Source organism: Electrophorus electricus, chromosome 8 (genome assembly GCF_041902795.1).
Source record: "Electrophorus electricus isolate QZ-2024a chromosome 8, ASM4190279v1, whole genome shotgun sequence".
NCBI lineage: Eukaryota > Metazoa > Chordata > Actinopteri > Gymnotiformes > Gymnotidae > Electrophorus > Electrophorus electricus.
Window position 1 is genome coordinate 12899667 of NC_137504.1, and position 25564 is coordinate 12925230.

The 25564-nt window shown below is 42.1% G+C and overlaps 3 protein-coding genes and 1 pseudogene across 6 annotated transcripts in view; 3 read left to right on the plus strand and 1 right to left on the minus strand.

The window, feature by feature from the left end:
* On the plus strand, positions 1-23512 carry coro6 (coronin 6). 3 transcript variants are annotated; one of them, XM_027019028.3, is made up of 11 exons: positions 1-233; positions 2177-2376; positions 5025-5147; positions 6311-6440; positions 6713-6891; positions 7249-7368; positions 7505-7609; positions 7752-7897; positions 8163-8220; positions 8398-8625; positions 23483-23512. In XM_027019028.3, exons 2-11 carry the CDS (start codon positions 2179-2181, stop codon positions 23495-23497), a joined length of 1302 nt encoding a protein of 433 aa, XP_026874829.2. In that variant the 5' UTR covers positions 1-233; positions 2177-2178; the 3' UTR covers positions 23498-23512. The 3 variants fall into 3 exon arrangements, with proteins under 3 accessions (XP_026874829.2, XP_026874821.2, XP_081574969.1); XM_027019020.3 differs by lacking the exon at positions 23483-23512 and adding an exon at positions 8917-9876 and having other exon boundaries at positions 3-233; XM_081718843.1 differs by lacking the exons at positions 1-233; positions 2177-2376; positions 23483-23512 and adding exons at positions 3964-3983; positions 8917-9876.
* LOC145643340 (protein ABHD15 pseudogene) lies at positions 11252-12294 on the plus strand (annotated as a pseudogene).
* LOC113582982 (protein ABHD15) lies at positions 12245-13657 on the plus strand (the record flags this gene model as incomplete). Its single annotated transcript, XM_035527564.2, is given in 3 exon segments — positions 12245-12623; positions 12626-12674; positions 12676-13657. Coding segments are annotated over 3 exon segments (693 nt in total), but the record flags the coding sequence as incomplete, so codon positions are not given.
* Positions 14643-25564, minus strand: part of taok1b (TAO kinase 1b) — an 18949-nt gene continuing 8027 nt past the window's right edge. Inside the window, exons 3-20 of one of the 2 annotated variants that reach the window (XM_081718842.1) lie at positions 24554-24625; positions 23667-23768; positions 23476-23521; positions 22796-22892; positions 22480-22593; positions 22289-22380; positions 22101-22194; positions 21892-21973; positions 21258-21425; positions 20858-21061; positions 19848-19985; positions 19416-19652; positions 19130-19258; positions 18671-18874; positions 18118-18357; positions 17659-17871; positions 17317-17499; positions 14643-17216 (exon numbers count right to left, since the gene is read on the minus strand). In XM_081718842.1, the coding sequence (XP_081574968.1) occupies positions 16674-17216; positions 17317-17499; positions 17659-17871; positions 18118-18357; positions 18671-18874; positions 19130-19258; positions 19416-19652; positions 19848-19985; positions 20858-21061; positions 21258-21425; positions 21892-21973; positions 22101-22194; positions 22289-22380; positions 22480-22593; positions 22796-22892; positions 23476-23521; positions 23667-23768; positions 24554-24625 (2958 nt within the window). In that variant the 3' untranslated portion in view covers positions 14643-16673. Of the gene's footprint in view, positions 17217-17316; positions 17500-17596; positions 17872-18117; positions 18358-18670; positions 18875-19129; positions 19259-19415; positions 19653-19847; positions 19986-20857; positions 21062-21257; positions 21426-21891; positions 21974-22100; positions 22195-22288; positions 22381-22479; positions 22594-22795; positions 22893-23475; positions 23522-23666; positions 23769-24553; positions 24626-25564 lie in introns of those variants that run through there. The other variant, XR_014124803.1, reaches the window with a different exon arrangement.

The following is a 25564-nucleotide window of genomic DNA, read 5'->3' on the forward strand; positions in this document are numbered from 1 at the left end:
CTCCAGTCCCCCCGATCGGTTTCTCTCTTTTCTTTTGCTGGTGCTTGGGAACGGCACATAGGTGGAACTCGCAATAGTTTTGCGAGTCCGTCCAAGTTCGTAATCTGGAATAAGAGTCTAGAGACGCATATTCCGTTAACCAGGGAGTAGTGAGAAGACCAGAACAAAATAAAAGAAGAGGGGGAGAGGAGAATTTCAAGCAACCCCTGTTGTATATTCCCCAAAGTACAGAGGTAAGTGATTTTATTTTTATTTGAAAGGATAATTGAGAGAAATGAACAGGGTACGTAGTTGTTAGTATAATGACCTTTATTAATACTGCATTGTCACGATGTGCGCATTCATTAATATTTGGACGTCATTTTTTAACGCATGTGGTTGCGCACTTCTTTTCTGGGTATCGTGTGGAGCACGTTGTGTATGGAGGCGGGGCGTGAAGTTTAAGTAGAATATTTGTGGTTAATGGCCAGGTGTTAGAGGGTGCGAGGGAGGGTATTGTGGCCCTGAAAATCTGTCCTCTTCCTTGGCGGAGAAAATTAGGGTATCTTTTCTTTAATAGGTTAGTCGTGTCCAGTGGGGGAGTAAGGAGAGTGAGAGGCAGTTTAGCATTACTATATTAGGAAAATGACCATGTCATTCTGTCGATGGACATGCGCAAGGAGGTCTTCTTACTAATGTCCCTCCAGATGTACGCTACAGCGGTCTGAGGAGCTCAGACGGCGAAGTTATCCTACATCAGACCTGATTTTGATTCATTAGAGGATCTTAAGTGTGTCACTGCTTGGAGAAGAAAAGCTCTAACTGTGTGGCCTTTAGGACATCACTTCCACTTGTGTTCCGTCTCGCTTTTTGTTATAACAAAATATGAGGCAGAAGGAGGAGACTGTTGCCAAAATAACTTTGATCATTCATCACCCAAACATTGTACACTGTTTGTCCGATTGTGTTAGTGATGCAGTAAGTGTGTCAATTTGTTTTTGTCAATTTAACTTTTGGAAAGTTTCCCAGAACATCACAATATGTTAGCAGAGTAAGGTGAAGGCTAAACAACTCCAAAACACTGGCATATTCTGAAACTGCAGTGCTGAGTTCTGAGTAATGTAAAGTCTCAAGGAATGCATTTTAACATACGGTGAACAGACCACATACATATATTTGCTTAAAAGTCCTCATTGTCAGCTACACGGGTCAATGGTAAATGCATTCGTCATTGCCACAAATAAGTGTCATTCTACACAAATTAAGAAGATACCTTTCTTATTAACATAAAAACATGAACGAGTGATCAGCTTCATTCCCAGACTATCTAGTGTCCTTCAGCACCTCAAATCCAAAATCTAAATAACTACCAATGATTACAAAATCCAGGATCAGAACTGTATTCAGGGTCCAGAGCTGACGTCCGGTTTAATCTTTGCAAGTCCATCTTGAAAAGCTCAGTTAGGTTGAGCCCTCTAAATGGATTCAGTGTCTGTGTCATTGCAAAGAGATGACTAGGTTCTAGCCCCAGAACATCAGTGAAGACGTGAATTGCAAGCATAATGGACTCTGTAAGAACATTGGCAGCTTTATTGGAGAAAGTATTGTTTTATTAGGCCATTTAATTCTTACTCACTCACTTTGTAACATTTCAGGTTTCTGCTTGTTAGCTGTTTCTTGCATCATTAACCCATTAACATTAACCGGCAGTTTGTTTTGGTATCAGTGCATGCTGGCTATGTAATGACAGTTGCACCTCATTGAAAAGCAAGGGGATCCTTTCCATATTTCTTGTTAATTATTAAGAAATCACGGTTTTGATAAAGCGTGTTGAACTGTTCAGTGCCATCATGCTGTAGGCAGTTTGAAAATATATGGTGGCTAGCTGCAAGTGTGTTGGAGGAAGCATGTGCTAGCCTTCACCAACCTGCCTTGCTGGCATTGTACAATGGGGGAAAATTAGTTAGCTAATGGGTGGAATTGGAAACGACTTACACTGGGAAAACCAGGGTAAGAATTTGAAGGGGGAAAAAAGCACAAATACTTAATTGTTTGTCTTTTTAAGAATTCAGGACATTTATTACATTTATTCTCAGTTGTTTAAGTATTACTAAGACACAAAAATAATGTAATGTTTTATAATTTTCCTTTTCTTATTGTGACCTTGCTGACACCTTTCTGCTGTTTCTTCTTCTAGTGATGAGTCGCAGTATTGTGCGCCAGAGTAAGTTCCGGCATGTTTTTGGGCAGGCTGCAAAGGCAGAGCAGAGTTATGATGACATTCGGGTTTCCAAGGTGACATGGGACAGCTCCTTCTGTGCAGTCAATCCAAAGTTCTTGGCTGTTATAGTGGAGTCCAGTGGAGGAGGGGCCTTTCTGGTTCTTCCTCTCTCAAAGGTGAGAAGTTAAGCGAACACTGCATCAAATAATCGGCATGGATTTTAGTGCAATATAAATTCTCAACCAAAGTATTTCAGTAAAAATTAGTATATTGTTAATAACACTGACTAAGCGACATTAATTAAACAGTAATTATTATATCCAGAAATTTGGAGGAGCAAAATCAAATTAGCAACTAACAGTTTTGGGGGAAAACAAAGGCGATTCAAAACGAATGAGCAGCAACATTAGGCATGGGGTGCTTGGTCCTTTAGAACCCTTGAGGAGTTTCTTTTCCTAGGTTAATCATGCATACCTCACATGCCACCAGAGATGGACCTTAAAGCAAGTGCAAAACTTGAACGAGCCATTGCTGTTGAGAAAGTATTTTGAACCGTAAGATGTGGAGCAGCCAGTGTATGCTGAGCTAGTACACTGATTAAAAAGTGCCATTAGAATTCACCTTGTAGTAATATTCATTCTCTAACAGGAATGTTACTTTTTTTTCCAAATCATAAGCTCTGGTCAACGCCATCACCTCATATTAAGGACAGCCTTCTACTATAATTACTATAAAAAGTTTGGTATATTACTAGTATACATTATTATGTGTATTTTTCACACAGAGTAATGTATTTGTATTTTTCTACAACCCCTGCCTTTGGTTCCTTTAAATACCCTCATGGTTTTCATGTACAATTACAGATGTTTATATCAACATACTCAACCAATGTACATTCATAATATAGATGATAAAAAAAAGGTTTATTGAGGAAAACCACCATATGGATAGAGTAATGCAATGCAAAGGATAGCTCTCAGTATCTCAGCATTAAGTTAATCTATAGTAGATTTGGCAGGAACATCACAAATCTAATTTACTGTGTTGTTATTGACATTGCATTTCTGAATTGCACCAATTTTCTTCTGAATATACTGCCAATTTTAGAGTGATGTGATAGTTCAGCATTTTACAGCAGTGGTTGTTATCTCAGTCCCAGAGATTCACACCAGGGAGCAGTTTAATATTGTCACTGCACTAACAAACCTGATTCAACCTATTGATTCTAAATTGGATCATGATTTGAATCAGGTGTGTTAATGCCGTATACTCTGAGCCATATCTCACACCTAACTGGCAAAGACACTGACCAAAGAGTTGTTGGTAGTTTGCATTCCAATACTTAGTGAAACAACTGTTTTTACAAAACAGCACATTGCGTCAGCGTCTCCTGCATGAAGAGCACAGTGTTCTTGTCCTCAGACAGCTTCCTTTATTCCTGTATTAGTTTAGCATAATTACAAAAAAACTGAAAATATAATGAAGAACAATGTGCAGCTAAATTAACTTGTTTTCTTCACATTCTCTACCAGAAGGGAAAAATATAACATATCAGGATACAAACACTTTCTTGTCAGTAGAATAAACTGATTTAAACTATTGATTTTTGTAAATGTCCAACAACAAACTGAATTATCAGCATCAAAACATTGCTTTTATCATCTAGAAGTGTTTGAGTCTTTTATTTTGTGTGTGTTTGTGTGTGTTATTATTAATATTATTTTAGATTTGGTCGAGATTGGTAAAATGGAAACCAAAACATCCTTGTGGACAAATATACCTGGTATCTTGATTATTTCAAATATTCTTTTTCTTCTTATTATTAACTTATCTATTCAATAGAATAAAATAAGTAGTATGTGTTTTATAAAATAATTTTGAAGTCTCACATAAAAAGACTGGATAATTTGTTGCATCTTCCATAGCCTGGTATTCTCATTCAGAATATAAATACAGAATCCCTTCTTGTGGGAAAAGAACCAGTTTATTATACATCTTAAGAGTCCCTTAATACAACATGCAGACTCATGAGAGAGACATGGACATATATCAGCAAGGCTGAATAGACCCCACTATAAATACCCACCCTGCCTCTTTCCCCATGCATAGCCCTGGCAGGTCAAAAGACAAACTCCCTTTTCATCACCTCATCATGGGGTTATAAATACACACTGGCAGTGTGGGGAAGGCCTGGGGGAGCAATGCACCAGAAAAGGGACACACCCGTGTTCACACTGACTGAAGAGGAATGGGTGGAATTAGGGCGAACGGGGTGGGGGATTATCCCCCAATATTTACAGACCTGTTTGATGGTGACCTGCGTGCTTGAGATTTTCTCAGAAATCAGATTCTGCCTTAGAGGCACTGGTAGCAAAATAATAATACCAAAAGTGAGCAGAGGTTCTTGGTGGATTTGATCTGGATAATAATAGTCTTTGAAATATGGTTATGTGCTTTAATTTTTCCTTTGGAGAAGATAGAAGCTGAGCAATACCATGTCCTGTGTGTGGTGGGGAGAATACACTTGGCCATGTGGGACACATGGCATGTGCCTTTTTTGTGGACAGTCAGGTCCACAGTGAGGTGTCCACATGTTCAAGTCTTCTCAAACTTATTAAAATTACATGTTTTCATCTGGTGAATAGGAAAAAAATCTATATGCGAGTCTGAATCATAATAAAAAGATAGAAACTCTGGTAAAGAAATTGTGATTATGATGTATAATGACATTCTAATGAAATCTACAGAAATCAGGTTTGAAATAATATGATTGTTCAATTAAAAAAGGGTTTAAAGTTGCTGTGTTTGGTGTTGTACATTACAGGTGGGGCGTGTGGACAAAAGCTATCCACTGGTGGTGGGACACTCTGGACCTGTCTTGGACATTGACTGGTGTCCCCACAATGACAACATCCTGGCCAGTGGCTCGGAAGACACTACTGCCATGGTAGCACTTTGTTCTGCCTTTGTCTGACTCATGTCCCGCTGTTTCTCAAGTTTGTATACATCCCTATTACATTACCAAAAATGAAGGAAGTAGGAGGATGCCTAAATACATAGAACTCTTGACTTACCACACTGTAAAAAGCTACGTAGTTGAAGGAGAGCCACTAGCACGAAGGGGGGCATTGATCAAGAGCCGGCATTTAGAAACAAATGTTGATAGAATGCTCACAGCAAGCGTACTGTGTTCATATGAACCAGTGACAGACAGGATCTTCTGGCAGAAGGGGTTGGTTCAGATGAGTAATGTGACATAAACACCCCCTCCACACACACACACTCACACACACACACTTACTTTTCTAAATTTTTGCAGCACAAACTTAACTGATTTCCTTTTACCATGTTTTGTGCTGTTCTGTTTGTATTGGATATATTTAACTGAGAGTATATTACTGATCATGCATATGCATTTGTATCCTAATTAAAATAATTTTGTTTTGAAATTAATTTGCACTCCAATGGACAATGCAAAGATCTCGTGACGTGAACGATGTTAATACTATCAAGTTACACTACATTGCAAACATGAAAGGCATGCACCCTTGCGGATTTGGAACTGAAGACTCACGGCAGCTGTCATCTGTATTGTGGGTGTGCTCATACTTAAGGACCGATGCTGTAATGTTCCTGTAACTTTAATGGGAACATAATGCAGTCTGTAATGTTACCCCAAGAGATTTATAGTAGGTTATAGTAGGTATAGTAGGTTGACTGTATTGTGTTGTTCAAGAGGACTGCCATGTAACACAAGTAAGCTCCAAAATCCTATTTAGCCTTTACTTCGACCTTGGGGAATTCATAGTACACTGTTCCCTTGAGCCCACAGGTAAAGAGGTCAGATCCGATGAGACAAGACCTAGAGTTTGATAAAACTGACTTTTTTTGTGACACTAAATACAGCACATATGGAGAAAGCCAAGTTATTTGTCTGTCTTGTCACAGACTCTAAATAAAATTGCTAGACTAGCTGCCAGTTACTAGTCAGCTAGTCAGTTTAGCAAGCAATATCTCTCATGTTTGGTTTGTGATTACAGAGCTTGGACTTTATCCTAAGCAGGCCTCTATGCGTGTGTTTCAGTTCCGTTTGATCTCCCTGTTGGCCAGGTATGGCAGATCCCTGACCACACACCAACCCGCCCCATCAGTGAGCCCATTGTGGTGCTGGAGGGACACTCCAAACGCGTGGGCATCGTCACCTGGCACCCCACTGCCCGCAACCTCCTCCTCACTGCAGGTGTGGTGCATTCTTTATTTACCCACTTCCCACCTTAGCCTCTTTGCTGTGGCCTTCTTCTCATTATTAACATTTTGGAGGTGCAGGATATTTGCCTACCACTGGGATGTGAATGTAAATATTGTACCTAGAGACTTGCATTAAAGCTGCACAAACAACAGCTGTAAGTTAGCAATGAATGGGAGAAGACCTTGGCTCACACATGTGATTTTAGAATGTGAGTTCCATCATTTGTTTCAGCCCTCGTGTGTGTGCATGTGCGTGTCCTGTAGGCAGTGACAATCTGATCATCATCTGGAATGTGGGCACTGGAGAGCCCTTGATCTCAATGGATGACCACCCTGACCTCATCTACAACATCAGCTGGAACCACAATGGAAGCCTGTTCTGCACCACCTGCAAGGACCGCCGCCTGCGTGTCTGTGACCCCCGCAAGAGAGAGGTGGTTGCGGTGAGCACAGACAGCCAGGAAGATTAGAGGAGTCAGCAACCTTTGGCTTGATCTGTATCAGGGATCCACAAATTCATTGTGTTAGTTTGAGTCAGTGGAGGCCTGTGGGAATGTGAGAACCCCCAAACTGCACAGGGCAGTGGCTGGATTTGGACACCCCTGGCTGATAATGCAGCTGAAACTTTTAGTCTCTGACATGTGGATTCGACCGTAGAAACAGTAGTTTTATTTTCATATACCATCAGGTTTGATGTGTTTACTGTTTTTTGCATGATGTTGAGAGTAAGGAATGATGTGAATACTGTTGATGTGTTTACAGTGTCTGGCTATGAGATTTGTTTTCTTCTGCTCCTGCAGGAACGACTGGCTCCACATGAGGGCATTAGGCCAATGAGAGCCATCTTCACCAGAGAGGGCAACATCTTCACCACGGGCTTCACCAGGATGAGCCAGAGAGAGCTTGGTCTCTGGGACCCAGTAAGACCTGAATGGACATCAGAGTCTATTCACGTTTTAATGTATTTTACTACATTCACATGAAAACCTCATCAGCAAGAAGTTCAGAACACATGACGTGAGTCTCTCTCTCTTTTTTTTTTTTTTCCTTTTTCAGACAAATTTCGAGGAGCCCATTGCACTTTTGGAGCTGGATACAAGTAATGGAGTCTTACTTCCATTTTATGATTCAGACACTAGCATGGTATATCTGTGTGGCAAGGTATGTGCCAGCATTTTAGCATTCTGTAAGGACCATTTTAACCTATCAGTGTTTTAACAGTGTTCTAAGGATCATTCTAATCTGCTGCCCAGTATCGCACATTTGTGGAATAGTTGCCCTCACCCTCTGTACCTGTCTTCAGGGAGACAGCAGCATTCGGTACTTTGAGATCACAGATGAGCCCCCATATGTGCACTACCTCAGCACCTACAGCAGCAAGGAGCCACAGCGAGGCATGGGCTTCATGCCCAAGAGAGGAGTGGATGTCAGCAAGTGCGAGATTGCCAGGTCAGCCGGATTTGGGTGCTTACATATGAGTGGGTGTTTCGGTAGGTGGCTGTTTTGGGGCATGTTGGTACAGGTGTGTCCAATATTGTCTTGCATCTTTGTACATGGGTCCATTATGATATTGATTGTAATTTTTTTCCTGCAGATTGCAAATACACATTAAATCATTACATTATTAAATCATTACAAAATGTTATTGAATGTCTTGGAAAAAAAAAAATGCTGCACCCAGGAATTTAGCTCTCTGTTTTTGATCTGTGCTCAGGTTATACAAACTCCATGAGAGGAAATGTGAGCCCATCATAATGACAGTCCCTAGAAAGGTAACCACCTTCTTGCAATCATGACTCACCAAAATCAAAGAATGTTTTTAGCAAGTAAATAGAAAATCAATTAAAAAAACAAACAAACAAAAAAACAAACACTGAGTATTCACAGAGTCCTTATAGAATGCTGATGGTTCTTTTTACGGTTTCTGGCATTACTTCTGGTCTTGCCAGTCGGACCTGTTCCAGGATGACCTTTACCCAGACACTGCGGGTCCAGAGCCGGCCCTGGAACCTGAGGAGTGGCTGGAGGGGCGAGATGAGGACCCTATCCTGATCTCCATGAGGGATGGCTATGTTCCCCTCAAGAGCAGAGAGCTGAAAGTGGCCAAGAAGAATGTCCTGGACTCCCGGCCTGTAACTCGCAGGAGCATGTCGGCCATGGATGGGAGCAGCTTGCCGGTAAGTATGCTGCCATCACTGTTTTGTTGTCATTACCCTGGCTGCTTTTCATACCTTTCCCTGTACCCTTCTTGAACATCCCTCCTTCAGCGCTAGTTGATCTTTCCAGAAGCTTCGTCTAGCCTGTCCCTGACTTGCGTTCTTTTTCTTCTTCCTTCTGTCCTGTACCTCTTCATTCTCTGCTCTCACCTGTCTGCCCTTTTGCTTCTGCTCCTCCTGCTTATCTATCGCATTGGTCCTCTTTTCCTCTCTGCTCCACCCTTGTTCTCCTGTTTCCTGTCCACTCACTAGCCTCAGTTGTTGGAGAAGCTTGTGGAGGAGATTCAAAGTCTGAAGGCCACAGTTCTCTCTCAGGAGAAGCGAATCTGTGAACTAGAGAATAAGCTCTCCAAGTACACCAACGGCACTGTGTGACTGATTCAGTAAAACTCAACCACTCCTGTACACTCTATTCAATTCACCACCCCCTCCCCACCTGACCCTTATTAAAGGCGCACATGTACACATTACCATCATAGCATCTACTATTGCATAGTTTATTAAAGTACTTTAATTATTTACAGCTTCTTTTATTGAGGCTATGGGCAATAGTTACATTTACTAATGCTCTCCTTTATGCTTTACGGAATCTTTCCGGAAGCCAGATAGAATAGTGTACTTTTGCTGAACACGGACTATCCAAATGAAAACTAAGGGCCAACTTGAATATTAAAATCGCATAAATCCCTGTATGTTCATCATCTGATTGCAAGCTGCATAAAGTCTAGTCAAAGAATGCTACAGAATTAGAATATATAGAGTTTCCCTGCTTGCAGGTCACGTTCTGTGTTGTAGTTGCAAACTGGTTTCCACAGAAAATGGATCACTCCATTTGGGGCTTTTGGTCTGGAAAACAAAAAAGTAAAGTTGAGTTTTGCTTTAAGGCCCATTTTATGTAGTTTTCTGCCATAATCATATAACCCCTGAGTGATGAATGCAGAGACACTTCAGGTCTGTGTTCTCATGGTGACTCTAGCAGTGTTGGATTAAATTTTGACCTTATTTTTTAAACCTATCTAGCCCCCAGACTCAAACAGCCTTACCTATTCATTCTTGACCAACATGAAAGATGTCTCATGCAGTTATACATTTCAAAATGTAAATACTATTTTAAAAAAAATGTTAAAGATTGCAAAATATCAAAATCAATGACAAAAAATGAGTGTGTTCTGTAGAGGATATCAATAAAAACATTTTTTTTGTAAAAAACAATGTAAGTCATCTGGTGCTGCATGCACATGTACCCATGTAACCCCCCCCCCCCCCCCCCCATGTTTGTTGTTCAGATCATATGTTTTAAATAATGTAACTACCTGTCTAAATACAAATTTCTAAGCCCTATCCTAAATATAACCCTAATCTTAACCTTAGAAAAGAAAAGAGAAAAAACTAATGGCAAAACACATTTTATAAAACACATTTATATAAAACACACATTTACTTGTGAATGTAAATGTATATAGGAACAGTTAACTAAGCAGTAGAATTGGGGGGGGGGGGGTGGATTTGGAAATACTCATGCTATTGAGTGGCTACACACACACACACTTATAAGACTGCTTGAACCTGCCCTGTCATCAATGAGCAGTGTGGTATCTATTGCATTTGTCCCAGTACTAAACACCACCTGATTTCACTAATGAGGTCACTAGACCAGGAAATCTGGGCAATGCTGAATACATTCTTCTTTCAGATCACAGGAAATGAACTTGAGCAGACATAATACTGATCAACTGAGTAAAAACCTATTCTTTTATACCAAAAAACAATTTGAATTATGGAATTTTTATTTTTCAGCAATAATTTGAGTATTTTAAAAAATGAACCCTTTAATTAAACAAGCCCATTTATTATCAAATTATCTATAGATCCCATTTCTCACCAATTATAAAAGAAATTAACCAGAAGACTGCTGAAATGAAATGAGATGTATTCATTTCTATCAACTGACACCAAACTAGGGTAAAGAATAGCTTGCTTTTCCCAGCAGCTGAACACAAATCCAGGTGCAAGGGCTGTTCAGGTGCAATGACCTTGAGGTCTCTCACCTAGTCAATATAGAGATTTGTTATGGTCATTCCGCCCTTTGTTTCAACTCTGCTCGGTTCTTATAGTAGGCAGGTAAGGTAATGAGAAAGCAAGCATGAAAACACCCTCATAATGTTTAACCTGATGTCCACCAAGAGTCTTTCCCTTCGGCTAAAAGGAGAGACTGCTTATCTATCGCTAATGATTTCCTAATAAGGAGGAGACAAATGTGTTGGGAGGAGGGACAAGTCAATTTAAGACTCCAGAAAGAGTTAACAGAGCACGTCATTTGGAAATCTCCTATCTGTACTCTCCATGTGTGTAGACCACAGAAGCTTACACCCAAAGGAGAGAGAGAGAGAGAGAGAGAGAGAGAGAACGAACGAACACGTCTGTTTAAGACTGAAGCTTAAGCCTGGTTATTTCAATCATGTGGGACTTTTTCTTTTGTCTGTTGCGGTTACTGCTACTGTTCCTGCTAGCCATGCTGTTCAGCAGGAATCCAGTTTATGTTGTTGTGGAGGAGGGAATGAGGCAGCTATCTTGAAGTACATGGATCATGATCTGGTGGACTCTGGAGCTTCCTCATAGCACTCTTCAGTATACCAGTGGGGACCAGGAATCAGAAGTCAAGTTGATCTGCAAGCCCACAGCTTTAGCAGACTATATAAACCGAACTTGAACTTGAACTTGAACTTGATATAATACAACAGTGTGACACTAACACATGCCCCTTTGACCAAGGGGCCGATGTCAGACCCCCATATGCAAATTCTCTCAAATTTGATAAGACCCACTGAGGACAACATGCAAAAACAGCGTGGAGTCAAATTCACAAGGGGTCATTTGCTCCTATGAGATGGGGGCATTATAGCCCTGGACTGGGCTGTTGGGCTAAAAGACGAGAAAGCTCTGACTAAGAGGGAATATCCTTCAGGAGGAATAGTCCTAGGCTGCCACAACACCACCTATCGTCATTCTGATTCCAAATGGTTTGGGGAAAATCATACAGCATTTGCTCAGCCTGTGCTGCCTGGCTCTGCAGCAGGGATTCTACCCTGTGGTTTTCCATTGACGCTCCCTTACTACTCCATGCTGCACACAGTTTGGGGACCCCTCGGACCCGATTCAGGCGGTAGCATACTTGCGAAATCACCATCCGTCCTCCTTTCTGCTTGCCATCAATGAAGGCTCTGGATCTGGTCTGCTGCTCTCTTACCTTGGGCAGTGTGGCTCATCCTCTTACCTACTAGCTGCTGCCTGCATTTCCCCTGTGTTCCATGGACAACTGTGGTCTGAGACCCCTCTCCCATGGCTATATATCATGAGCTGGCCCTCTTCTCCTGCAAGCTGCAGCTCAGCAGGAAACTTCATTTATACTTTCAATAAGAGTTAATATTCTGAATGGGGAATCTTGTATTACATTTTAATGTCAAGTTATTATTCATAAATTACCAGTGCCATCTAAAAACATTTACAAACTATAAACAATTCAAATGGGTATAAAAGTATAATTTAACAACCACTTCAAGGCAGTTTAACAGCGTCTTAAAATGGGGTTGCACTGTGCCCATTGGACCCTGTACGCAGGCATGTTACTACTCTAAGCTCAGTCATGGATATTGGAAAAATCTTTGGCTGTCGTTCTCTTCAAGGCATGGAGAAGCTCATGTTCTGTTCTGTAAGGCAGCAGTATAACACCGAGATGGACACCATGGATCAAACTAAAGAGCAGAGATCAGCATCATCCACAAAGTCTGACTGGGTGGCTTACTGGGAACACAATGAGCCCTTGCGGGATGCAGATGATGTAGCGGTTCCTGTGCTGTGCTGGTATAGCAGCGATGACCCTCTTCTGCTTCCTGCCTCCACCTTACCCATGGCCCTCTTCCAAAAGAGCCCCCATTTCTTTCTGGCCTTGACAACCCAGGGCAGGGCTTTAAGCAAGCGGAACCTGGAGATGTCGGTTCCTGGAGCCACAAGGCTGGAATACTTCTGAGTCGTGGCCAATTTCTTCAGGGTGGAGGAGAGGAAATGCGATGTGGAAGGATTTGTTGGGCAAGGTGCCCTCCAAGGGCTCAGGCAAAAGACAGGCACGACACTGGCTAGGAGGAGAGCAGTCACGATCAGGAGAGAGAGCTCCATCTTGGGGCCTCAAAGACAGATCTCAACACATTCCAGCTTGTTCACATTTGAGGAAGAAGAAGAGCATGAAACATTCACTTGGACCAGATCATATACCTGCTGAGTGACTGCAAACTGGAGAGGAGCAAATGTGAAGAATTAGACAAGAATTCAAAGACTAAAATAGGACATGACCATGCACGGTTTAAAGACAAAAGGCCACAACTGTTTGTCAAGAGTGAAGAAATGAAAACAAAAAACACTGCATTCCTGAAGTATGGTAGGAGCCCGGAGAAAGAAATGTTCTCACTTTGAGGACAGCTGCCAATAAAACACTGAGATGCATTCCTAACGACATGGAGCTTAATAAAGGTGCCATGTCATCCATTACACAATGTAAAAATTTCCACCTACAGTGAACACACTGGTTTGTAATATCACACCAATTGGTGCCTCTTTTAGATTTTATTTTTAATTTAAAGAGCTGCAAATATTGAGGTGCAAAGACCAAGTATCAGGTTAGGGGAGACCATACTTTTGGGAAACGAATAAATGTACAAATGAAGTGTAACCTGTCAAGATGTCTTCTCTCTTCGAATCATTTTAATCATTCAGTTAAACTTTCCTTATACAGTTGTTTGAATATACTCAGTCACACAAAGAAATCAGTCAGGACCAAAATATACTAAAATTACTTTATTACAGTTGATTCTTTATCCAGTAGCCCTCTGCCAACAAAAGGAGTAATTACAAACAAAACGGTACACTTTCCCCCTAAAGTTTTCAGAATATTTTTGTCTTTTCTGTTGTGAATAACCATACATTTGCTGTAATCTCTGCAACATTCTGCTTTTCACAATCTATACATTTTAATACAGGTTATATACGGATTGTTATGGTAACGTTAAAGCAGGAAAAAAGAAAAAATGATCAAGAAAAAAACAAACATTTGGAGGAATACTGGTAAACACACTGTACAGAGACGTACCCCTGGCATTGTCATCGCCCATTCCCCTTGTTCTCACACTTGAAAAGGGTCATAAAAACATGGGAATGATGAGGGCTACAATATAACAGCAGATTACACTACCACAAGAGGGCATAATTCCACTTTCCACCTCCACATACTGCATTGATCAGGCCTGATACTCAGGCAGGATTCACCTTAGGGACCCTTAGCCAACAGCCAGAAGTAATGAGCAGCTTCTGTGTAACCTGGGTTCTTACGTTTAAGGCTACTCAGCTGATCCCAATGGAGCAAGTAGGTGTTTAAAGTAATTTGACATGTAGCATCAGAATGCCATGGTTCCTTACTCCATTATTTGGCCCAGGTCCTTGGGGGCCTGGAAGTGCAATGGCTCAACTGGCTTTGTGATATAGGCTAGATTAAGGTTGATCTTAACGATGTCTCTGCGTAATCAGTGAAGCCATGCATGCACCCGAGAACATGTGCCACACGAAGCTAATTGATTCACTAATCAAGCGGACACTGAAGCATTCTCAGCAGTGAATCAAAACATCAAAACAATTTGATGGCCCTGGTAGTAGTTATAGAAATATCTCGTTCTGATCTAGATGAAACACCTTGAGTAATCCTTCCCATATTTTTCCATGGCCACTGCTAGAATGAGAAAGCAGAGGGATAGGCCCAGAGGGATAATGAAAGAACAACATTATCAGTGTGGAAAAAAATCTGAATGGTGGAAGGGCGGGGTAATGGAATTGAATCCAAGGAGTTTTAGCTGTGCTCAACCCCTGTGAGATTCTGCCTGAATTTTCTTTAAATAATATTAGAAACCAAGCTGTTTTTTTTTCTTTAAAAAAAAAAAAAAAAAAAAAAAAAAAAAAAAAAAGGTTCTTCACATTCAAGCAGTTAATTTTTAAATCTAGTTTAAACTTGGGTTCATCTTTCATAGCTTTATATATTTTTTTTTAATTTTCTAAATGTACAATATACACAAACTTTGCCTATACATCCCACTTAAAGCTGTCACCTTTCTATATGTCTTTGACATATCACACTTATATATGACCCCCCCCCCCCCCATGTCATTCTAAATGTTCGGTTGGGGGTGGATATTGGGCGGTGGATGTCTGGCACAGGCGTCAAAGTGACAAAGGCGCTGCAGGTGCGTCAGCAGCGGCACCCACTCTCCCAGCAAACACATTCAGTTGTGGCAAGCCTGCCCCAGACGGACCTTCCCACCCCTGAGCCCACACACACTGTGCTGATGCCAAGCCTGGGGAGGGGCAGGAGGGAGCACCAGAGGTCCAAGAAACACGAGAGAGAGGACGGAGAACAGGGGACAAATTACAGATGCTGAAAGCCTCCTCTTGCATAGCTAGGATGAGAATAAACTTGGCCATTTTGAATAGGAATCCGATATCTGAATGACATCTGGCAATTTTTTTTATTGCCCTCCCTATGTCATCACTGTGGGAAATATTACAACATTCCATCCTTACAGACATATCTCAAATACCTCAGCCTAAAACAAAACCCCACTTCTCTGACATAACGAAACAAATGACACACAAACCTAGCTCTATACTAATCAGCACATGGGTCCATCTCTTGACCTTCTGTCCTGTGCCTCCATGTGATTGTTCCCAATCCAGGCCTATCCCATATTAAATGTCAATCTGTGAAAATACACTTGACATGGGTAGGGTGGTCTCTTTCCCCATTCTGACTTACAGTTCCTCTTTTGGCCATTGAGACCCATAAACAAACCTGACACACACTACTTAGCAACACAGACTATTTTAATGCAACAAGGAGAAATCTGACCAAACCTGCCCTTAAATTGTGCTTATACTGATGTTAAGCACTGTGTAAAAACTTTGGTAATAATTTTTTCGATATTGCCAACTCTGGCATCTAACTTTCTAAGAGGATTATCACTGCCACATTTCCCTGGGATTCTCACAGCATTGTAAATGGGGGGGAAAAAAGTATTCTAAACAAAAACTAAAAAAAAAAAAAACCTCCCGGTAATTTATACAGAAAACAATCTTTTTGAATAATGTTCTTAGAGTTTTAAAACTAATCTAGTTGTTAATTTTAATAACAGTATTTATGAAAATGGAATAAAATCATATACGTTTTAAAGATAAATGATGAACCTTGACTGAATCAAACTGGGTCCTGAAAAAAGACAATTCTTAATGATTCCTGTTTCTGTCCACATTTCGGCTCCTGGGACACTTTTATTAAAACAATAATATTAAAAACATCCATCTCACCGTGTGTATACCATATGTACTTCAATGTTTCTCCTGAAAATATATGTGGACTGTACAAGTTTCTGTAACTTGAGCAATAACTTGCAAACAAGACGATGATGAAACCCATGACAGATTTACATACAAAAACCTTTACTTCCTGTTAGAGGAATTGCACAGAACTCAACTCAATAAGCATACCATTAATGCTTAACATACTGAGGCAACACCACACTCTCCCCAACACATTCGTATTCATGCAATCCTCCATTTATAACTCAACTTTAATGCACTGCTAAAATGGCCAAAGATGCGCAACTGTGCTTCACACACTGTACTTCAAAGAATATGCTGTGGACTGATTAAGTCTGCAAATATAACCAAGCTGAATGTGCAAGAGTCTTTCCTATTTTATAATCAGGGTCTTCCACGTGTGCGTCCTCGAGGTGCATGAATTTAGTGTGGGGTATTTTGAAAACGAAAAAAAGGAAGAGAGGAGGAAAGCAAACAACGGTGAGTGCTCAGACCTCCCTAGGCGTCCCCCCTCTGACCTTGGCATGCTCCCATCCCCCTCTCCTGTGGCAATGCAGAACAGTGTGAGGTGGGTTTTAGTGGGCAGAGCGTGGGCGGTCTTACGTGTAGGACAGGTGAGAGCCGTTGGAGATCTGAGAGGCGATGCTGGTGCTCCTGCTCATCCCCTGCTCACTGCGCCCCCCCGATGATGTCCGCCGCACCACATGGGGGCTGTTCCGCACCCCCCCACTGCTGCTTGACCGCTGACTGCCCCCGGAGCCGTGGTGGCCCCAGGGGAGAGGCGCAGCAGTGGGCAGGCCGTGGCCCCATGACTGCTGAATGGAGCCACTCTGGCTGGGGGGGTGATGGTGGTGGCCATGCTGGCTGCCGTGATGCCCTCCGGGCCCTGAGCTGCCTCCACCCCCACCTCCCCAGTTTGCACCCTGTGAACTAGCCCCGTGCTGGGAGCCCCAGCCGCCAGGCGCCCCAGGGAAGCTGTGGCTGTGCCCATCGGACGAGGCCAGGTTGGAGAGCACCATGTTGTTGAAGCCCAGACGCATGCTCTCCGAGTCGAAGGCCTCAATCTCACGCGCTTGCCTCTCCAGCAGGCTGCGGATCCGCTCCGAACGCTCATTCTGCAGGGTCAGCATCTCCTCCTCAATCTGAGACGGGGAAAAAACAAACGCTACGGTCAATCCAGAATAATGCGAAACAAAACTCGCAGGTGCACTAGTACAGAAAGCTGCTGCGTTTTGGACCCACTTTCTGCTCCAGGAGGGCTCGGCGCAGTGAGACTCTCTGCTCCAGCTCCTTCCTCTCGCGGTCATGCTGCGCGTCTGTCTGCATCTTGATCTTGCTCTGATATGCATTTAGCAGCTCCAGCTCCTCCTGCAGCTGTGTCTTCAGCAGCTGACATTGAGCTTCCTGGGCCTCATCCAATCGCAACTGAGGAGCAATGCGGAAGGCGGGGTTACGCACCGTATTGTGGGGAAAGGATCAGAATGAAGGGTTCTGCCGGAAATCATTACATAAAAATACACACCTCCAATCAAATCAGGACTGCACAACATGGACAAAATGTCTTCTGCGGCTCTAGAGACTTACAGCCTGCGTGGATAGCATGTCGTTGATGGAGTGGTCGTACTGCTCCGCCAGGATGGCCAGTTTGCGTGTCTGCTCCTCCTTGAGCCTCTTCAGCACAGCTTTGTGGTCGGCCTTGGGCGTGCTTTCCAGCAGGTGGTTACGCAGGGCCTTGTACTGCCTAGTCTGGATCTTACATGTGTCCTGGAACTGCTTCTTGATCTGCAGCTCCTTGGACTGAGGCAAGCAGGCAAAAAGACAACACGGGGGGGGGAGGGTTGTGCAGAGAAAGAGAGAGCGCGAGAACAGTGGCAAGACAAAGAAATCGGAAGGAAAATGAACATGAGTTGGGGCCCTTTGCAACCCTTTGTGTTGTGTTAAGGCTCTCCCACTGTGTCTGGTTTAGTTGCACCTTTAAAAAAAAAAAAAAAAAAAAAGGGTATGATGCTGGCAAATCGATCCCAGACACACCCACCCACCTACCTTGAGGCTCTTGGGCTGCTGGCGGACCTCCATCACGTGCTTGCGCCTCAGCTCCCGCTCCCTGCGTTTGTTGTACTCCAGCTGGTTGGTGAGCTCAGTCTGGTGCTGCAGACGTATGAGCTCGGTGCGCATCTTCTGGATGGTGCCCAACTGCCGCACCTCCAGCTCCTGCATGGACTCATGATGGCGCAGCAGCATGGCATGTTCCAGGTCCTTCTGTGTCTGACGCTTGTTCAGCTCCTACATTGCGTTGTGTTGGCAGGGGTGGGGGTTTGGGGTGAATTGCAGGTATGAGTTTAAGACACACAGCACAAGGCCACAAAAGACTTCAAAGTCAAAGAACACACATGGCAAATAGACTAGAGTTTTATCAAGTCCCCAAGAATGATTCTCAAGAGCCTATAATGCATCGTGCATAAAATGTTTCATGGCCATACAAACAGGCCTGTTCACTGCTGTGAATTATGACTCGCCACTTGGTCGTGACTGAATACGAAGGCGTGTTCTGAATTTAGATGCCACAGAGGCGAAGAGGCTGGATCTTGGAACGTACTTCTCGGACGAGGTCCTGCTCCACGTTGTGTCTGGCGATGAGGATGCGGCGTTTGAAGCGCCGGCACTCGAGCTCCAGGTACTGGCGCTGCCGGCGGAGCAGGTTGGCCTCCTCCTCTGCCTGGAAGTGCTGGAAGTTCTCCTTCTGCTTAGACAGCCACTCCTGCTTCTCCTTCTTGGGCGTGGACTGGTTCTCATTCAGCTCCTGAGTACATAGTGGCATTCAAGTGAGGAGGAATGTAATGAAGGAAGTGTTGCGCAGACACCAACATTTCTGCTTATTATTAGCTAGAGAAGTCAGAATCCAGTGATAAAAGATGATATGTTGATAAAAATGGTGCTGAAAATTCAAATTTAGATCTTTTAAATTGATTTTCTTTTTAAATTATTCTTGGTATTGCTCATGGGAACATTTCAGCTTCTTAGAGATACACAGAAATGGCAGAGTATTAGGCAGAACCTCTTTTAGTTGCTCTTTACGTAGCTTGTACTCTCGTTTCTGGGATTCTAGGAAGCTGCTCAGCTCTTTCTTCTGCTGGACCTGGATGTGCTGCTGGAATTTCTTCTCATCATTGGCAAATGACTTGGCCTTCACAAGAATTCCAGAGTAATTAAAATCATAATGAATGTTTGCAAAATTCACACTGCAACCCAATAAAACATATGGGAGATGTGTTGATGGTAACCAGTTTTTTTTTTATGACATGCATAAAAAACATGAAGAGCTTAGCTCATGGTACACTTACATCTTTCTCCATGGCTGCCTGGTGCTTCTTGACCAGCTTCTCAATTTCTGCAGCAAAACTGTTCCGCTGCGTCTCTAGCTCCTTGTCTAGGCGGAGCCTGTGCTCGTCCATCTCCGCTTTCAGCTTGTTCTCCAGGGCCATCAGGTGCTTCTGGTGCTGCCGTCTCATGCGCTTATAGCCGGACATCTGCTCCCGCAGCTCAGAGTCTTGCTCGTGCTCCTGCATCTGCCTTGTCACCTTGTTTGGGGGGGAGGGGGGGGGGGGTTAGGGTTAAGGGGGCAAAAACCCAGTGAGCAACACTGTGTTCAAATATCACTCCACCACCTTTGCTCAAGAAACAACTTCTGAGATACAAAGGGAGCTTGATAATTGGATCAGCTGGAAGTGATTCAGGAGTGACACCTGTTGTTCCCCTGGGAGGCAGTGACTCACCAGTGAGACAGTGCGGATGGTGGCGAAGTGCTCGCGGTTACGGTGATGCTTGCGTTGTGGGGGCTGGGCTGGGGCTGCCTGGGCCTCAGAGGGATGGCTTCGGGCCTCCGGGTCATCACGGTAAACCTCCTCTTCCTCCTGTCAACAGCAACAACCAAAAGAGTCATATGCTGCAGCATGCCAGCCATTTGTTACAATAATTTTTTAAAGTAGCATTTTAGAATGTTATAAATTAATTATAATAATAATGACTATCTTCAAAGAACTGAAGATATTCTCTATATTCCACTACTGGGTAAATAGTTCCTCCAGTCACATATACGTATATGTGGATATAGATGTGTGTGTGTGTGTGTGTGTGTGTACAATTATTTTTATTTTATATATATATGTCCGAAATGTTCTTTTTTTTCTGAAAACTGTACTACAATTTTGAATATTTTTATACACACACAAAAAATATTCTGAATCGTACCAAATGAGTAAAATATGATGCTGTGCTCGAGTGGTGTCAGAAACTAGGAAATAACATTTGTCCCATTTGTGATGTGAAGTGGCATACACAGTTTTACGAGGTATGATGAAAACCTTGACCTTTTATCTTTTCCACTAGAGAAAATGGCAAACTTGCCCATGAATCCTATCGTGAATAAAATACCTGATTTGTCTCAGCTCTGGTTGTTTCCCGTGAAATTGAAAGGAGCAAGAAGAAAACTGCTCAGTTTTCACGTAAAAAAAAAAATCAGGATTAGTATCTTAAAAGACCTCCATACTTTTTGCATGTAATCGGCGCATCTTCCAAGAAGGAACTGAACGTAGTTAAGTCATGTTTACTAGGTAACCATCTTGTATATACAACCTTCTGATGAGTACCCAAACATGGGATGAGATTTGAGTAGTTTCTTAAAGAACCATAATTGAACTGAATCATTTTGAAATCAGAGACACACCCCGGATTGCCATTCACTGCTTGGTCATGAAGTGCTTAGGGTGGCTGCAGAAGAACGTACAGGTTTGAGGTGTATGACGGAGCTGTTGGACATGACAGTGTGGTCTCCTTCCATCAGGTCCAGCTCACTCTTGTCGTCTGCAGCGTCGGGCAGGCTGTTGACGGAGCTGCTCTGAGAGCTGGCACTGATTGACATGCTTGGGATGGACTGGTTACTGCCCACACTGTTCACTGTGCCCGTACGGCCAGCGCCCTGCTCTGGCTCCTAAACACACACACACACAAAAAAAAAAAATACAGCAAACCACTATTGGTTTACATTCCCTTGTCAAAACAGGATACAGATCCATGTCAAGAAATAGAAACTTTGAACGCTGAACTTAAGAAAGAACTTTTAAATGCATACCCTCACCACCCCACAGAACACAACCTTCAGATGTACAACAACATGGCTGCCTGACCTCATCTCCCTCCTGGGGCTCGCTGGCTGGTCCATTGTGGGCTTCTTGAAAAAGGATCTTCTTCATTTTGCGGTACTGCAAGTTGTCCAGCTCTCGGACCGCATCCTTGGTCCGCATGATCAGGTCCATCAGAACTGTGTCTGTCCTCTCTCGCAGGACAAAGGCATGCTGTGTGCAGAGGAGTTGTATTAAATTTTATGCCACAGACATTTGTAATTGTTACTAAAGTGGTTAAAGGAGTTTAGTTTTGCAGCAACAAACTTAGCAGCTATGCAAAAACATCTGGTTTTTTTTTCCCCAGAGCCAATGTAAACAAACAGCTTCACAATATTATTGACATGGATACAGCTCTGGAATTGCTCAGAAAAAGGCAATGGTTAAACAAAATTTTTTTTGGTTAAACAATCATTTTCTGAGGTGGTTAGGGAGTACAGTCTTTTATTGGTAACTTACTATTCAGGCCACTTATCATATTTGAGTACAATATACTAACAATTTTTTTGCTTTGAACAGATGATTCACCACATCAAAACAGATGTTCTAATAATATCTAACTTTTAAATAAACATTCACACCTTTTCTGTGGTCATTTTCAACATTTAACGTTAAAGAAAGGGGCGGGTTTAATAGTCACCTGCAGCAGATCATCTGAGTGTGGTCTGTCCTGGGGAATTTTCTGAAGGCATGAGTCGACAAAATTTCTAAAGTAATCCGTCCTAGGAAACAAGAAAGCAAAGGATTACCGGCTCTTATTCTGAACAAGTTGATGCTCTCTGTAACCTGTTGGCACATCATAGATATCAGAATCTTGTAACTTTTGCACCATGTGCACTGTAGACTCACCATTCAATAGACTGCAGTGTTGGGCTCTCATTCTGCGCAATATGATATAAGGCACTCATCGCATTCATGTTGAACAGAGGAGGCTTCCTCTCAGCTGCAGAGGGTGAGATGGTGCAGAAAAAAAAGGTGAGACGGTGTCTTTCGCTCCAAGTCTTTGAAATACACACACAGGCTTGGTGCCACCTTACCTAGTTCTATACAGGTGATCCCAAGAGACCAGACATCTACCTTTCCATCGTACTGTCCCTCATCCATGGCCAGAATCACTTCTGGGGCCATCCTGAGCAGAGAGGAGTAAGAAAAGGTGAGGTGTTGTATAAATGCTAACAACAAAGCTGTGAAAAAGTATACTGAAAGCCAGAGACAGCCCTATGCTCACCAATATGGTGTGCCCACGAAGGAATTGGCTGGAGAGGCAATGGACGCAGAACCAAAGTCTGCTAGTTTGACCTGTCCAGGCTCGGTGAGCAGGATGTTCCCAGCTTTAATATCCCTGGGAAACAGGAGAAGTAGGTGACATCAGAGAGAACAGTGCCATTTACCAAATCCAAGAAATGTGTTGATGCTAATGTACTGTAATGTACCGTGCTATTGTAATGTAATGTGCTAATGTACTGTAATGTTCATATACCAAGTAAATACTCATAATCAAGTGTGTAAAGACATAAACCTACTAATAAAACTAATGCACCTACCTGTGAATCATGTTATGAGAATGAAGGTAGGCAAGCCCCTGCAAAGCACCATGGGTAATAGCTGCAATCTCCATTTCCTGAAGGGGCTTTTTGTGAACTGTGAATAAAGAATAAGGAAAGCGCAGTGAATCATACTGGTAAAACTGAAGCAAAGAGTTTAGCTTAAAATAACTGAAGAGTTTAAATTATTTGATTAATATTAGTAGAATATTAAACATGGTCATACATTTATTACAAGGGCTGAGCATAACTTACATAATGGCCATGAAAACAATTTTATGGGAAAGGCTTATCTTTAGAGTTGGAAGTCATTAGATCCTAACTTTACAAACTGTGGCTATAATTCTTACATCACTCAAGATAATAGGAAGTTAAACCCACACACACCGCACTTTATTGCATAATTGTCCATCACTGAATCATTTAATTGTGACAGGTGATCCAATACGGATGCTTACTTTGGATCGGTTGTCAGACTAGTTAAATTCAAGTTTGGGTCAAAAACAGAAAGTGCATGTTTCAACCAAATCTTGCAAGGCATGGAGCTGTTGGAAATGACTGAGGGAAATATGTCCAAAAGAGATGCCTTTTTCCAGAATGAACCTGTGCCTTGGACATGATGCAGGATAATGCTTATGAATTTATTTAGCAAATACTCCTGCTGAAAAGGATTCATTTACCTTCCAGGAGGTCGGAGGCTGAGCCCAAACAGTACTCCATCACCAGCTGAAGATGACGAGAAAGACGATCAGATTCGCTCCCATGTACAACCGAGTAATACGGCGATGTTGTAAAAGTCTCAGTGAGTCTGAGAATGAGTGAGAGTGTGTATGTACATGCATGTGCACAAGGAGAGGAGATGTGCTCTTACCCATGCTGTATGTTCTCGTAGATAGCATCCTTTATACTCTATGCTGTTGGGGTGTTTTATTCTCTGGAGGAACTTTACTTCTTTAATGATGTCCTGCCATTTCTTGTGTAAAGAGGAACAAGGAACATGGGGTCATTGATGTTTAACAATTAAAAAAAATAAATAAATGCAATACCTCATGATATTACTATCAAAACACTTAGCATCGATATTTTTTGTTTCATTATTTTGTTAAGGCTGTGGTACAGTCACAATAATACATAGTCAAGTCTAAGTTCATGCGTTAAATTTGTTCTCAAACATCAGCTCCGTCTTGACCCTGAGTAAAAAGAACCAGAAGGTCACAGTATTATACCTTAAAGCCTTAAATAATTTCCCAATTCACCTTAGACTACAGTAAATCTACTGAATTTATGAATGGGTGCTTGGAAATAAACACATGTAATAAGAGTGAGAACAGACAGGAAAACGGTCATTTGGTGAGATCAAGATAATGTCAAAATAGTCAAAATGTGTAATGCTAGTCCAGCAGTTTCTCTAATAGTGTCTACACTTCCAAACAGTCCAAGGCTGTCAACCTTGCAATGTAGTCTAACCTTGTCCACACTGTCAGGGGTAAACGAACAATGAAAATAAAATGTTCCCTGTCACAGCAATAATAAATAAATCAAATCAATAAAAACAATATAATAAATACCGTATCAGCCTTTCTCCCATAGCTCAAATGAAAGCTGAGGGAGGCAGGTGTTCTTGTTTCGATATGACTAGAACAGGCAAGCACCACTGCTAAAACATGTTATTATAAAGTTGTTCTTTAATTGCATTGTGAAGACCAAAGCTGCCGTGGGCGGTGTCCAACGCTCAGTGCTGGCGAGCAGCTGACTCACCTCGTTGGACTGTTTTCCACTGTAAGACATCTTCTTAATGGCCACCACCTCAGTGGTCCGCACATCACGGGCCTGCAGCCAGACAAACATTAAACTTCATCACTTTCATCATCAAAATATCCAAAAATATATATAAAGTCAACTACTGATGTCAAAATATGAAATTTGTTTTAATTATGACCACAATCATATTGAACAATTTATGCAGGAAAGACAGCAACACAGTACGTTGGGTGTCATTTAGCAATCAGACTTAAATCTGGATAGCCCCCACCCTCCATTCCCCCCAAATTTATGGATGATTCACAATTGACATTTGATTTTCCTAGTTGTTGGCTAATCCAACTGGAAAAAAAAAAAATAATAATAATACTTTTTTCTTATTAGAATGTTGAGGGGGAAGAAATCTGACGGAAGAATAATCAGAATATTGCAACAACTTCACAAAAGTGTAATGTGCAAAACACTAAATGAGAATAAATGAGGACTATTACAGGATCACCTGTAATTTTTTTTCCCTCTCATCATATATAACACTTGAAGATGATGCAGATACAGTTACCTGATCTATAGCAAGTGTTCTGGGTATAGGACAACCACTTGTGCTTAGTGTATTACTTTCATGAATTGGTCCCAATCCACGAGTGGTTTCAGATCATAGCATATGCACATTGCATTAAAACACTAATTATATATAATTGAACAAATTGCCCAGCCTTAGGTCACAGTTTTCAAATGATGACTAGATCTAGTCTTAGACTAAGCAATAAATGTATTTACATGTACACTCTCACAGTAGAACTAAGGTAATTACTGTGTAGAAAGTCATGCAAACATCCACATACTCAATTAGAGTAAGCAAAATCTGATTAGAATACCTAGATTTCTGCCCAATAGTCTGAGCCAGTAAATGGCTTTATCAAATTCCTCTTGCTTTTTTTAAATGCACGTCTAGCTGCCATGCAAACCATGCAAAACATTCAAAAGTTCTCCTTGCACTCATCATCAATA

Bases quoted from the DNA above. Each gene is read 5' to 3' on its own strand.
- coro6 (XM_027019020.3), top strand. From the start codon at position 2,179: ATGAGTCGCAGTATTGTGCGCCAGAGTAAGTTCCGGCATGTTTTTGGG. The intron at 5,148-6,310 runs GTAGCACTTTGT...CCTGTTGGCCAG, and splicing joins CGGAAGACACTACTGCCATG to GTATGGCAGATCCCTGACCA. The intron at 7,369-7,504 runs GTAAGACCTGAA...TTCCTTTTTCAG, and splicing joins AGCTTGGTCTCTGGGACCCA to ACAAATTTCGAGGAGCCCAT.